This window comes from Gracilinanus agilis, chromosome 4, assembly GCF_016433145.1.
Source record: "Gracilinanus agilis isolate LMUSP501 chromosome 4, AgileGrace, whole genome shotgun sequence".
Classification (NCBI taxonomy): Eukaryota; Metazoa; Chordata; class Mammalia; order Didelphimorphia; family Didelphidae; genus Gracilinanus; species Gracilinanus agilis.
In genome coordinates, this window is record NC_058133.1 from 438173213 (window position 1) to 438189028 (window position 15816).

The following is a 15816-nucleotide window of genomic DNA, read 5'->3' on the forward strand; positions in this document are numbered from 1 at the left end:
GAGATGAGTCAGAGAGAAAACATGGTTGGAAATGTGGGGTTCAAATGTGGGGAAAAGGGGACAAAAAGACAAGGATTAAGAGCAATGAGACAATTTAGGGCCAGAAAGATTGAAGGGAGTCACAGAGAAAAGACAAGATAGATAGAGGTCAGGGAGATGGTTGTCAAGAAATACTAGGGAGCAGGAAGACTGGAGAATTCCCATCAGTATGATGAATGAGGGATGCTGAAAATTAGAAATAAAATATAAATAAATTCCTTAGTGTTGAAAGGGACTTTAACAGTCATCTGGTCTTACATTCCACCCAATGTGGTATATTCTCTTTTACTATATAGTCAAGAAATAGACATAAAGTTGCCATCTGACCCTTTTCAGTGATGAGAAGCTCAGTATTTCAGATATAGTCCATTCTATTCTTTAAATAGCTCTAGTTGCTGAAAAATCTTAAATCTGCCTCCTATAACTTTTACCTGGCTCTATCTTCAGGAACCATACAGAGGAAACAATGTATGATGTGTGATATCTCTTAAATGATGACTCTAGCTGGGTGGCTTAGTGGGTTAAAAGCCAGGCCTAGAGATGGGAGGTCCTAGGTTCAAATCTGACCTCAGATACTTCACAGCTATGTGACCCTGGGCAAGTCACTTAACCCCTACTGCCCAGCCCACAGTATTGATTCTAAGATGGAAGGTAAGGGTTTTAAAAAATAAATAAATGATGGCTCATTTAAGTCCTTGAAATCAACTATCATGTGCCTTGATTCTTTACACCTCTTCAAGTCCATTAAGATTTGGGCTAGAAATTGGGACATCAATGCATTGCTGGTGGAGTTGTGAACTGATCCAGCCATTCTGGCTGGCAATTTGGAACCATGCTTAAAGGGCTATAAAAAAAATGTCTGCCCTTTGATCCAGCCATACCATTGTTGGGTTTTTACCCCAAAGAGATCATAAATAAACAGAATTGTACGAAAATATTTATAGCTGCGCTTTTTGTGGTGGCAAAAACTGGAAAAGGAGGGTATGCCCTTCAATTGGGGAATGGCTGAACAAATTATGGTATATGCTGGTGATGGAATACTATTGTGCTCAAAGGAATAATAAACTGGAAGAGTTCCAGGTGAACTGGAAAGACCTCCAGGAACTGATGCAGAGCGAAAGGAGCAGAGCCAGAAGAACATTGTACACAGAGACTGATATACTGTGGTAAAATTGAATGTAATGGACTTCTGTACCAGCAGCAATGCAATGACCCAGGACAATTCTGAGGGATTTATGGTAAAGATGCTACCCACATTCAGAGGAAGGACTGCAGGAGAGGAAACATATAAGAAAAACAACTGCTTGAACACATGGGTTGGGGTGGACATGATTGAGGGTGTGGACTCGAAACTACGACACCAATGCAACTATCAACAATTTGGAAATAGGTCTTGATCAATGACACATGATAAAACCAGTGGAAATGTGCATCCATGGGGGGGGAGGGGTGAAGGGGAAAGTAGGAGCATGAATCATGTAACCATGTTAAAAATGAATATTAATAAATGTTTAAATTAAAAAAAAAAGATTTGGGCTAGAAAATACCTTTAAGATCACCTGGTCTATACTGGATACTTTACACAAAAGGTTTAGAGAGTTTATAACACTTGCCCAAAGTCACATAGATAGGGTAGAATTCAAACCCAAGTTTTCTGACTGTAATTTAGTCCTCTCTTTCCTACATTATGCTGCTTCCCTATTCCTGCTGATGAGTGATGAAGGATCAAGGAGACAGAAGTTCAGAGATATAGTCAGTTCCTTTTAATTCAACAAAAGAAGAGTATCATTGAGGCATCTTTTTAAAAAAATGCATAGAAGAAAATAGAAGGAAGTTTAGAAAGAAGCATAAATAGGACAACTTTGAAAGCTATAGGTTGAATTTATTATATACTTGAAAAACAAATAGTGAATAACCTGCAGTTTCATGTACAATTCTCTTTTTCTGGTCTACCTTACATATGAAAACACCCATTTTATTTGATGTTTGTTAAATTCAGAATAAAATTAAATGTTGAAAGCCAATTCAATTAAGTACCTACTTTGTTTTAGGCACTTTACTGGATGCCTGAGATACCAAGACAAAAGGGAAACAGAGCCTTCCTTAAAGAAACTTACATTCTGCTGGAGGGAAATAGAAAAAAAAAATTCATTTTTACAGGAAAGAAAAACAGAGAGATGGATCTGGAGACTCAAAAAAGGGGAAGATAAGAGAAACAAGGAATCAGGCAAGTGAAGGGTCAGCGTCGGAGAGGTGGATCAGGGAAATAGAGTTAGAGCCAAGGCAATAAAGGTGCCTAAGGTCATAGGAGCCAGAACTGGAAAAGACTTCGAAATCAATCCCCCCATTTTATGGACTAGTTAACTAAGGCAGAGAGAGATTAAGTGATTCCCATTACTCCTGTCATCCACAGGGATATCACTCCTTAGAATTAATTCAGCATCATCCCAAACTGCTCTATCTCCATGATTTTGAACTGTGACATTCATCTGTCTTGTTACAGTCTCCTATCCTTCCACATCGCCTATTGCCTCATTCCCTTGAAACCTGTCTTCAGTTCTAATCACGAATGACTCTGTTTCTGCCTGTTCTAGGCATCACTTTTTCCAATTCATAGCCTATGGTCAGCCAATTCCCCAACCCTTGTCCTTTCCTCCCTTCATGTCTATTCTTCTTGTACATGTTGTCTTCCCCATTAGACTTGGGAGACCAAGAGAACAAAGACTGGTTTGTTTCTTGTTTTGACCTTTGCATCCTTAGCTCTTATCACAGTGCCTGGCACATAATATGTGCTTAATAAATGTTTGTGGACTCATTGACTCTTCTCTTAGTTGCTGAATGGTGCTGTAGCAAGTCTTGAAACTATACCAATGAGATCCATTACAAATCTCATGCTGTTTTTTTTTTAAACCCTTATCTTCCATCTTGGAATCAATACGGGGTATTGGTTCCAAGGCAGAAGAGTGGTAAGGGCTCGGCAATAGGGGGTTAAGTGACTTGCCCAGGGTCACACAGCTAGGAAGTGTCTCTGGTCAAATTTGAACCCAGGACCTCCCATCTCTAGACCTGGCTCTCAATCCACTGAGCTACCCAGCTGCTCCTTTATGCTGTTTAATGTTAACTGGATCCTCACAGCTAAGTGACAATCCTTCTGTTTATTTTTATTTGACTTTCATGCTCCCCACAAACATCACCCTGTATTTCTCTTTCCTCTTAAGCCCCCAACACCAACCCAATCCTCAACACTGTCAGAGGACATTGTTTACTACTTTGCTGTGAAAGTTGTAGCCATTCATTATAAACTCCTTCATCTGTTCTATACCATATCTCACAACCTATTTTAGCTTTATTCTTTCTCCTTTACTTCGGCCTCAGGAGATAGATGATCCTTTTATTTTCCAAGGTTGAAGCCTCTATTTCTGGCCTTGATTCCATCTTTTTCCTTCCTATTCTCTTAGGTAATTTGCACTTTCATTCCCTCACATTCTTTCATTTTCAGTTTCTCCCAATCTTTGTTTCTTTTATTACAACTTACACACAGGCTCAGTTCTCCCCTAATCTTAAACACAAACAAACAAAAGCAAAAACAAAAAAACCTTCATCCTATCTGGGTTTTTATAACAAGCCTCAGATGATTTTTCTATTTAGCTGCTCCTTCTCAGTCTCCTTTGTCTTATCTCATCCAGCCCCACCTCCTAACCTTAGATCTACCCCTAGGCCTTTCTGTTGGTTCTCCCCTTTTATCTCCTTATATCCTCTTTGAGTTGATCTCATTAGCTCCCAGGAATTCAATTAATATCTCTACTCTGATGACTCTCAGATCTATATATTTATATATCCTGCCCCAGCCTTAGTCTTAGGCCCTAGCTTTGAATCTTGAACTTCCTCCGAGACATTTTCCACTGGGCATCCCATAGGCATCTCAAATTTAGCAAGTTCAAAATAGACTCATTAATTTTCCTACAAATTTCACCTCTCTGTCTAATCTCTCTCTCTCTCTCTCTCTCTCTCTCTCTCTCTCTCTCTCTCTCTTTTAAATAATTAAAACCCTTACCTTCTGTCTTGGAGTTAATACTGTGTATTGGTACCGGCTAGGCAATTGGGAGTTAAGTGACTTGTCCAGGGTTACACAGCTAGGGAATATCTGAGGCCAGATTTGAACCTAGGACCTCCCATCTCTAGGCCTGGCTCTCAATCCACTGAGCCACCCAGCTGCCCCCAATCTCTCTTTTTCTATTAAGAGTACCATCATTTTTTCATTTACCCCATTTCCTAACATTGGGGCTATCTTTTCCTTTTCTCTGTCCCTCACCCCACCATTCCAATCAATTGCCAATTCTGATCCATTTTGCTCTATTCAAAATCTCATACCCATCTTCTTTGCTTCACCAACATGGTTACTATCTAGTCCAGAGGGTCATCACCTCTCACCTAGACTATTGGGGTAACCTCCTGAACAGGTCTCCCCCTTCACATCTTTCCCCCACATAACTAGCAAAGTGATATTTCTAAAGAATAAGTATGACTGGGGGCAGCTGGGTGGCTCAGTGGATTGAGAGTCAGGTCCAGAGATGGGAGGTCCTGAGTTCAAATTTGGCCTCAGACACTTCCCAGCTGTGTGACCCTGGGCAAGTCACTTAACCCCCATTGCCTATCCCTTATCACTCTTCTGCCTTAGAACCCATACCCAGTATTGATTCTAAGATGGAAGGTAAGGGTTTAAAAAAAAAAGAATAAGTATGGACATGGCAAGATCTTTTCCCTTGGCCATGCTCCAGTGGCTTCCTCTTGCCTCTGGGACAAAGGTCAGCAAACTAGGGCCATACCCAGGACTCTTGCCTTTTTTTTTGTAAAGTCTATAACCTATGAATAAAAGAATGGTTTTTACATTTGCAAATGCAGGATCACAAATATGTACAATTGACAAATTTAAGAACAATTCTTAGCTTGCAAAACAGGTGGCAGGATATAGTTTTCTGACCTAGAACAAAGTATAAGCCCCTGTCTGACATTCAAAGCTTTTCACAATCTGACTCTTTTCTCTGACACTCTCTCTGTGTCCTTGGGAAAGTCAATTAACCTCATTGGGCCTCAGTTTCCTCATCTTTAAAATGACAGAGTTGGACTAAATGACTTTCTGAGGTACCTTCCAATTCTCAGCATATGATAGAATGTTCCTCATGGCATGGGCATCATACTGTACCCCCCAAAACCCAGGCAAACTGTAAGCAGGGAAATTCCCTTGCTCCCTTCTGTCCTTGTGATTCCTAACCCAAGAACATCTGATAACATCTATAAAACCCTGAGATGATTATCATCTTTGGACCATTTAGATTGAGATGGATATAGAGATGCACCTCCAGGCTACACTTCGATACCATCGGTTGTATCTCAGGCATCCATCTGTCTCCTAAACTATGAGGGTCTTCAGGCAAACTCCAGTCAGATGACCAAATCCCCACCGAATGCCGTAGTGTTTACCACTCTTGAATCACGTCCACCCCAGGACACAACATCACGTCCCCACAGTGGTCAAAAGTATATAATCCAGGGGCAGCTGGGTAGCTCAGTGGAGTGAGAGTCAGGCCTAGAGACAGGAGGTCCTAGGTTCAAACCCAGCCTCAGCCACTTCCCAGCTGTGTGACCCTGGGCAAGTCACTTGACCCCCATTGCCCACCCTTACCAATCTTCCACCTATGAGACAATACACCGAAGTACAAGGGTTTAAAAAAAAAAAAAGTATATAATCCCCAGAACTGATGGATTCTGGGAGCAACCCTCCAGGTTGTTCCACTCATGCTGTCTTGCTGGCCAAAAATTCAACACCACTAATAAATCTCTCTTTTTATTTTTTTTAAGCCAAGTTTTGGAGTCTTGCATTCTTGAAAAAAGTATCCTTCCAGAACCCTAGGGGTTCACCTCTGCACCCTACAACACTAAGATACCCTCCCAGGCTAACTACCTTACACTCACTTGCTCTATGTTTCAGCCAAATTGCCCTGCTTGCTATTCCATGTAGAAAAGATTCCATTTCTCATCTCTCTGCCTTTATAGAGAATGAAACCCATACCCAGAATACATTCCTTCCTTTTTTCTTTTTCTTTTTCTTTTTTTTAAATAAAAACCCTTATCTTCCATCAATACTTGGTATTTGTTCTAAGGCAGAAGATCATTCGGAGCTAGGTAATGGGGATTTGCCCAGAGTCACACAGCTAGGAAGTGTCTGAGGTCACTTTTGAACCCAGAACTTCTTGCCTTTAGGCCTGGCTCTCCATCCACTGAGCCACCTAGCTGCTCTCCTTCCTTCCTTTAATAACCTCTTAGCACCCCTAGCTCCCTTCAAAGTCTAGTTCAGTTGTCATCTTCAATTGTCACAGGAGGCCTTCCCTGATCCCCTCCAGCTTCTAGTGCCATTCCCTAATTTATTTTGTATCTACTTTATAGTTACTTATAGGTGTATGTATTATTTCTCCTTATAGAATGAAAGTTCCTTAAAGGCAAAGATTGTTTCTTTTTCTTTTTAGTCTTTGTATCCCTAGTGCTTAGCACACAGTAGGTGATTAATAAATGTTTGTTAGTTAATTATTTGGTCCCTTCAGGCTATCCCCTATAGCTCTTTCATTCTACTGATAAAAGCTCAGGAAGAGTAGTAAAAGTTTGATAGCTCTACTTCCTCACCACTCAATTACACTTTTAACATTTGGATTAATTTTTCAATGAATAGGCATTATGCTCTTTTCCTCACACACCTAATTACTCCTGTAACCTGGAGCTCAAGTTCTTTTGCAGAAGCCTATCTTTTTTTTTTTTTTTTAAACCCTTACCTTTGGTCTTGGAGTCAATACTGTGTATTGGCTCCATTGCAGAAGAGTGGTAAGGGTGGTCAATGGGGGTCAAGTGACTTGCCCAGGGTCACAAAGCTGGGAAGTGTCTGAGGTCAGATTTGAACCTAGGACCTCCCGTCTCTAGGCCTGGCTCTCAATCCACTGAGCTACCCAGCTGCCCCCTGAATCCTATCTTTATTTGGGGAAAATCATTACTGAGGGCTCTGCCTCCTGCAAGGGGCAGATTTGGCAAGAGCTTGGGAGAGACCTCCTGCTTCTTCTGGTTTCTAGCTGCCACTGAGAGTCCCAGAACTCTCTTCTCTGGAAATTCCCTGAAGTCTCCAATGGCTGGGCTGGGTACAAGGTGCTTCTGGTTCCTCTATGTTTTGGTTTCTTCCTGCAGTCTTTCTCCCCTACCAGGGGCCCTTTCCTTGCAGAGAAGTCTGGGAGCTGGTTTATTGTCTCTCAAAACTGGAAGCCAGAAGAGTTAGGAGCTCTCCTCTCTCAAGTTCTTACCACATCCATCGGGGTGAGGGAGCATTCTTTCTGCCACTCATTCTTTCCACCGGTAAGGGAAATATTATGCAAAGGGACTCCACTCTTCAACGCCTTAAAATCTGGCTTCCAACATCACACTTCTATTGCTCTCAAAAGTTACCAATGATCTTTTTATTGCCAAGTCCATTAGACTTTTCATAGTGCTCATCTTCCTTGACTTTTTTATCTTTGGTCTTGGAATCAATACTGTGTATTCCAATCAATACTGTGGCTCCAAGGCAGAAGAGTGGCAAGGGTAGGGAATAGGGGTTAAGTGACTTGCCCAGGGTCACACAGCTGGGAAGTGTCTGAGGTCAGATTTTAACCTAGGACCTCCTAGTCTCTAGGCCTGGCTTTTAATCCACTGAGCTACCCAGCTGCCCTCCTTCCTTGACTTTTATGTAGCTTTTGACTTGCTAACTACCCACTTCCTCCTCCCTTAGTGTCTGTGCTACCCCTCTCAGCACAGTGCCAGGCACATATGGGGCCCTTAATACATGCCTATATACTTCCTTCCTGATTGCTTCTTTTGAATTAGTTTCCTCTGCTGATTCATGCTCTTCCTCCCACCTCTTCCATCTATTTCATACCCCTTAAGTGTCTCCCAAAGTTTGACCCTTGGCCCTCTTTTCTCTATACATATTGACTTCCCAGCTTCAATTATCACTTTATTTTTTTTTAATTTCAATTTTAATTTTTTAAACCCTTACCTTCAACCTTAGAATCAATGCTATGTATTGGTTCCAAGACAGAAGAGCAGTAAGAACTGGGCAATGGGGGTTAAGTTACTTGCCCAGGGTCACACAACCAGGAAGTTTGAGGCCAAATTTGAACCTAGGACCTCCTAGAGTCTCTAGATCTGGCTCTCTATCCACTGAGCTACCCAGCTGCCCCCTCAATTATCACTTTAAATACATGTAGGTGAAATCATGGTTCTGTTATTTATATCTTATATGACCTTTGGAAATTTCCTTCACATTTCCAAGTCTCAGTTCCTCCTCTTTAAAATGAAATGTTTTGGACTAGGTAATCTCTAAGGTCCTTTCCAGCTCTGAATCCTGAAATCTCATAGAATCATTCTCTATACTCACTTCTAGATCTCATCCACTCCAATAGGTTCAATGATCACCTTTATGCTGATGACACTAAAATCTATATGTATCAAAGCTTAATTATGCATCTCTCTTGTCTTCCACCTCTTCATGGTCACACCTGATGAACATCTCCAATTGGACGTCCAATAGGCATCACATACTCAACCTGTTCAAAACAGAACTCATCATTTCTCTTCTTCCCCTGTCTTTCACCTGTATTTCCCTGACCCTTTCCCTATTTCTACACCACCTTCCTCCTGGGTGTGCAGGTTGGAATCTCAGTCACCCTTGACTCTTCCTTCTTGTTCAGATTCACACCTACAAGTGCCACTGATTCAGCCACCACCTCACATCTGTCCCCTGCTCTCTAGTCACACAACCACTGCTCTAAATCGTTCTCCTCACTATTCTCTTGTAATGATGCCTAACTGATTTCCATACCCTTTCAAAAACCTGCATTGGTTCTGTAGGATAGAGGTTGAACTCCTCAGTCTGGCATTCAAAGCCCTCTGTAGTTTAGGTGGCACATTGGACAGAATTCTGGGCCTGAAGTCAAAAGTTAAGTTCAGACAAACTTCCTGAGTTCAAATCTGGCCTCATACATTTACTATCTGGGTGACCCTGGGCAAGACACTTAACTCTGTTTGCCTCAGTTCCTCTTTTGTTTAAAAAAAAAAAAAAGCTGAGAAAGAAAATGTCAAACAATTCCAGTAGCTTTGCCAAGGAAACCTGAAATGGGGTCACAAAGAGTTGGACACAAATGAAAAATGACTGAACAACAATGATAGTTTAGCCCCAGGCCTTCCTTCTACCTTTATTTCATGGTTCTTCCCTTCATGGATTATACATTCTAGCTAAAATGGTCTGTGAGCTGCTCCCCAACCTTGACATTCTGTCACCTCTGTCACTCATATAGGTGCCCATGCCTGGAATCTCCACCCTCACCCCACTTCCCATGATCTATTTGAGTCACACTTTCTCCATGATTCCCCTCCATTGAAATGGTATCTGCCGTCTCAAATATTCCCATGGTGTATTTTCTTGAAGTCTCCTTTGCCCCTTATCCTCCCTGCTGTTATACTTCTCTGAATATATGTTGGATTCTTGCCCCTTGCCCCCCTCAAATCCAGTAAAACACGATTTCCTTCAAGCAATTTGCATTCCCATCACCTAGCACAATCCCTCGTGGATAATATGTACTTAATAAATGTTTGGTGGATAGAATTGGGGCAACTTGGCCAAGGTCTTCCAGAATTAGCCAAGAGATATTGTAGAGATGGGAGATCAAAGAGACAGATCATAAAGACCCTGCACTGGTGAAATACAGCCCTGAAGATGACGCGCAGATATAGGGATGAGAGCTTAAAGACATGGGGAGTGAGGCTGGAGATTCCAGAGTGGGGAGCGCAGAGCTGGGATCCTGAAAGATTTATGGCTTAGAAAGAAAGAGCCAAGAGGAAACAAAGACACCCATGAAAAGTAGCAAAGAGAAAAAGGTAAATTAAGGTATGGAGGGGAAGGTCAGGGAACACAACTCAAGAACTTGATGTCCAGACATTTTTCTATGTCACAATCCCCTTTCTTCCAGGGCCTAACTGTCCTCTCCTGCTTTTTCTTTTGTAGGGGGGTGGCAAGAAAGGAAAAGAAAAAAAGTCCAAAAGGGCTGTAAGAACTAAGCCTTGGTCACAGAATACTTAAATCCCAGAATCTCAGCTTCGAGAGTAACTTCAGAAGTCATCTTTTCTAACCCAAACATTCCAGAAAAGGAAATCCTCTCTGCAACATAATTTATAAGTGGCCATCTAATCTCTGCTTAAAGGTTGCCTGTAACAGAAAACTTACTACCTCCCAATTCACTGCTGGCCCATTTAATTTTTTGAAACCTTAGCTTCTATATTAGAAACAATAATATTTATAAAAATTATTATATATATATAATATGTACATATAAATATAAAAATAAAAACAATAATATTTATTAAAATCTATATTAGAAACAATAATAATTAATTAATAATAAAGAAACAATAATAAAACAATAAATCTGTCCCAAGGCAGAAGAGTAGTGGCAAAAGCTAGGCAATTGGAGTTAAGTGACTTGCCCAGGGTCACACAGTTAGGAAGTATCTGAGGTTAGATTGGAACCCATGACCTCCCATCTCAAGGCCTGGCTCCCTATCCAACGAGCAAGCTGTCCCCCCTGACCTCCCATTTTAGTTTTTGATAACTCTGTTAGGAAGTTTCCTTTCTCTTCCTTAGCAACATTTAGCCTTCAGGGCCCAAGCAGAACAAATCTAATCCCTCTTCTATACATAGACCTTCAAACCCACAAACAAGCAGTTGTAACTGAGAAGTATCCTTCAGGCTCAACATTTCCAATATTTTCAACAGATAATAATAACTGTCACATGTAAATCTCTTTAAAGCTTGCAAAGCACTTTTTAAATATTGTCTCAATCCTCACAATATTTCTTTTAAAAAAATATAAATATTAACATCCCATTTTATAGATGAGGAAACTGAGACTTAGAAGGATGACGTGGCTTGTCCATATCACACAGTGAGTATCACCAGAGGCTGTGGGGAACTGGATTTGAACCTGGATCTTCTTGAGTCTGAGACCTTCATTCTCTCTACAACATTGTTCAAACAGCATGATCTCCAGGCCCATTTTTGTTCTGGTTGCCCTTCTCTGAAAGCATTCTGGCTTGCCAGAGTCTTTCCTAAAATGTTAATATAATACTCTAGGTATGATCTGACCAGGTCGGTGTACACAATAGCCTTTACCTCCTTCAGCCTGGACACTAGACCTCTCCCAATAGACCCTGAGAAGGCTTTCATTTTTTTGGCTGCTACCTAATACTGCTTAATACTTAATACTGAATTTGTAGTCCACTAAGACCCCCAGATTGTTTACATGAATGTTTACTAACTGATTTGGAGTTCAGAGTCTTCCCTGGATCCTGCCCAGTGTCTACTTCCCTTCCCCATTCCTCTCCAAGGAAACTCCAGACATTCTGGCAACCACAGAAGGGTTCATTGTAGTGAGAGGAGAAGCAAGTACCAGCATCAGAAAATAGAGAGAAGATCAAAGAGTTGAGGAAGGAGGCCACAACAAGAATGGGAAAGCAGACCCCAAATCTGGGGCTATTTTTTTTTACTTGTGGTCATAAATAATTAATACACAAATGAAATCTTTCTCTCAATAGTGATGATTCTGGCATAGGGTTGTCAAAGTGCCATCTCAAACTAATTCAGGAAGGAAGATCTAGCTAGAGATTCAAAATTTGGAGGTCTATCCTCCTCTTAAGTTAAGTCTCGGGATGGGAGGCTCCTCTCTAGGGGAGGAGAAAAGGGGAACAAGGTAGTTTGGGAACTAGAGGTAGGAGAGCTGGGGCCCGGAAATGAGCTGGGAACTCCCCCCACTCCAGCCACCAACCACCGCCCCTTTGCAAGCAGTCACAGGGGATTGAGGGGAAGAAGAGGAAATGACAGATTGGGGGGGGGGAGGAATACAACTGTGCCCCTTTCTGGGAGGAGCCCCAAGTTTGTTGGGCAGGAGAGAAGTCAGCTGGGCAGCCAGGATGCCCTGGACTCGTTCTAGATGATGGGCTATCTGCTGGGTCTCATTTTAAGCCTACCAAGAAGCTGAGATGGGGTAGGGGTAGATGGAGATGGGTGCAGAATTTATATTAGTCCTAGCCATCTACGTCTCCAATGCCCATCTGCAATTCTTCTCTGTAGTACCACCTCAATTTAAGATGAACATCATGATAACTGGGGCTCCTTCTTATCTTCCCTTTGGGCCCCCAAAACATTTACACACTGAGAACCGAAGGGCCTAGCAAGGAGGACTTTTGTCTCCCTGGTCCCTCAAGGTAAGCCCTGTGTAAGGGGTCAACCCTCCTATTTCTATGGCTTCTTAGCCCAGATCTATTACGACTCACATTTCTCCAGCCACCATAACCTGGCCTCTTTTCAGCCTTCCTTGGAATTCCTCCCTTAAGCCCTAACGCCCATCCTTCCCTGTCTCCCATCCTGGTACACCTCCTCTTCCTTCTTGGCTTCTCTTAGTCTCTCTCTTCTGCTTTACTCTACACCTCTCATCTTCCCTCCTTCTTCAAGCTCCCTTCCTAAAGCCTCCCTGGTCCTCTGGGCCTCCTTGAATCCTTAACGTGGGAGACGAGAGAGTGGCACAATGTGTGTCCCATACTCTGACTCACTCGAATTTCCTGCTCTGGTCACTCAGTGAAGATTGCTGGCCTCCTGGACTATCAGCCCTTGCCCCAAGAGGACCCAGAAGCTGCTCCAGATTCCCGATGAGCCGCGGGCATCCCCGTCTTGCCACCTCTGCCTGGAGCTCCCTGCCCGCCATGCCCGCCATGCCTGCCGTGCCCAAAGCCCTTACCCTCCTGGCCTGAGTGCTGCAGATGCTCCAGAAGGTCACACCCAAACACCCGCTCCTTCGATCCGCCCTTCTTCTTCCCCCTCTGCCGAGACTTCATGGCCGGAGCTGAGGGCTCCCCGACTGCCCTCCCAAGATGCTCACCTCAGGCCTCCCCCATGGGACCCCCACCCCGTTCCAGCCACCCCCGCCCCGCAGGTCCCTCTCCAGCTGCTCCAGGGGTTGGCCTGGGCAGGGGGGCCGGGCCTGGGCCGAGCTCCTCTTGCCTCTCGGGGCCCTGGCCTCGCGGAAGTGGCTGTGGAGGAGGAAGCTGACGGGGCCCTAATGAGAAGTGTCGTCTCGTGGCCGGGCCTGGCGCTCACCCTTCTCGCCCCACTCAGCCCTTGGGTGGGGGTGGGGGCTGGGGAGCAGGAAGCTGTGCAGCTCCCCAAACCCGCTTCCTGTTCGAGCATCACTTGCAACCACAGGGTCTGGGGTGGGGCAGCCGGAGGTAGGGGGTGGGGTAGGGACCGACGGGCACATCCTCAAATCATAGAATCAAAGCGTGTTAGAGCTGGAAAGCATCCCAGGGATCACCTCATCCAACCCCCTCGTTTTACAGAAGGGGAAAAGACTTGGCCAAAGTCACTGAGGGATGCTGGGCGAGGAGGAAGATGCGAGAACCCTGGTCTCTGGTGGCACACTGACCAAGGGCTCTAAGGAGAGGAGGAGGCCCTCAGGCTACCACTGGAGGATGCCAGACCTCTGCTTGACCCCAGCAGACCTGGGACCAATGACCAGAGAGTCTCTGGGCCTCTGCCTTAGCTGAGAAACTCTGGGAAAAGACCAAAGTCTGGATGCTCCCTTTTCCCCAAGCTATCCTTGCTTTCTTCCCCCGAGACGAGGTCGGAGGCCTTGGAAGTGATGCTGCAGGACCAAGGGAAGGCCGGGCGAGCAAAGATCAGAGGAGTCTCAGTCCCTCAGAAGAACAGCAAAAAAGAGGCAGCACAAGTTTGAGGGAGTTTTATTTAGGAAGGACAGGTGGGGAGGGCTTGGCTGTAAACTATTTACACTACTTATATGGCGCTATTTACATGATATCTACAGGTCAGACTGATGTTCCACCAGGTCATTCTCACAAACTCCAGGCTGTCCAAGAGGGCCAGGACAGTGAGTTGGCATCTGTGTCTTTATTCACACACACATACACACACCATCTCCCCCAGTCCTCTGAGGTAGGGTGAGGAAACAAAGGACAAGTATCTTTTTCCTCCAGATGTTGGCATTTGGCACATTCCCCCAAGCCAGGGTTTGTCATACTTCATGAAGCCCCTGGGTCTGCACAGCCGTGACTAAGGACACAGTGTGAGTGTCAGGAGGGACCCAAGAAAAGGTTTGAGCCTTGGGGACCACAACCTCCCTCCAGCCCCAGTTGCCCATGGAAACTGCTGTCTGGATGTTAGAAGTTCAGCGACAGAAATCCCCAGGAAAAGAAGGCTGTTCCTGTCCAGACCACCCCCATTCACCCAAACTATGACCCTCCTCCAGCTCTATCTTCCCTCCTTGCCAGCACTGCAAATTATAACCCAGGAACCCTTTTTCCAATGCTCCCCCAAGCTGATCCTTCGATCAGAGCTAGAGAAACAGAGGAAGACACAGAAGGGGCTAGGAGGAGGAATGGGACCAAACATCCTAGGATTCTTTGCTTCAGAGAAGCATTTTGCTTAGAAAAGGGATTCCCTGCAGGAATCCCTTAAAAAGCAAGCTTCCCTAAAGCATTTAATATGGAATTAAGCTTACAAAAAGTCCTATTTACAAGCAAGAAAGGCAATGTGGCACAGTGGGAAGAGCGCTTGTTCCTGCTAGAAGTCCCACTGCCGTATTTACTGCCTCTATGTTTTTTAGTCTTTTCAGTTGTGTCCGTCTCTCCTTGGCAGAGATGCTGGAGTAGATGATTATCTTCTTCTCCAGCTCATGTTACAGATGAAGAAATGGAGGCAAACAGGATTAAATGACTTGTCCAGGGTCACACAGCTAGAAAGTGTCCGGGGCCAGATTCGAACTTGGGAAGATGAGTCTTCCTGGCTCCAAGCCAGGCACTCTCTCCACTGTGGCCCCCCGCTGCCTCCACCTCTGTGGCTGTGAGTGAATCACTTAGCCGTCCTGGGCTTTGGTTTTCTTTTCTGTGAAACGGGAGGGGGAGCTGGAAGTCCCCTTTGCCTCTAGATGTGCGATCCATCATTCAGAAACATCCTTGCTGGTCTATCTGTAACAAAGTCGTTCTGCCACAAGAGGGCAGGCGCTAGGAGCAGCCGGCGAACACCGAGAAACTGCCAACCATCCAAGCCAAGCGTGGTACCCCTCACCAGAGCCAGCCAAGGGGAGCCCCGCTCCCCAGGCAGGAGAAAGTCCTGCTTCCTTCTCCGGCTGTCCCTGCAGCTCTCCCAGCCCTTGTCGGGGACTCCCCTCTGGGATCTCCTCCTCTTGGAGCAACGTCTGAGCTCTCCTTTGTTTTTATAATACTGTTTAGGGTCTGAAAGTCTAGCCAATGTACACAGGCAGTGGTCAGAAGTGATCTCTTTCCCTCACACTCACACACACTCACACTCACACACACAACCCCCCTGACATTGTCTCACGAGTATGGTTACACACACACACACTTACCTGCCCTCTGACACAGTCACCCACACCACGGCCATTCAAGTGCACTCAATCTCCCACACACACACACACACTGACTAGCACCAGGAGAGGCCAAGCCCAGAGGGGTACCTCTAAAGAGAAGCCAGAAGGGGGGTTGGCTGGGAACAGGCCAGAAGTCACCAGGGCTACAGGCCTTTGTCTCAGGGGTGCTGGGAGTGAGGGCAGGCAAATGTCTCCCAACGTGGGTCCACAGAGGGCCACAGGATAGTTGAGGCAGCAGCCTGGCAGAGGG

At 44.7% G+C, this 15816-nt stretch overlaps 1 protein-coding gene across 1 annotated transcript in view; it reads right to left on the minus strand.

The window, feature by feature from the left end:
* ARHGAP30 (Rho GTPase activating protein 30) overlaps positions 1 to 12999 on the minus strand; it is a 28794-nt gene extending 15795 nt beyond the window's left edge. Inside the window, exon 1 of the mRNA XM_044671955.1 lies at positions 12903 to 12999. Within this exon, the coding sequence (XP_044527890.1) occupies positions 12903 to 12999 (97 nt within the window). The remainder of the gene's footprint in view (positions 1 to 12902) is intronic.
* Between the last annotated feature and the right edge of the window lie 2817 nt (positions 13000 to 15816).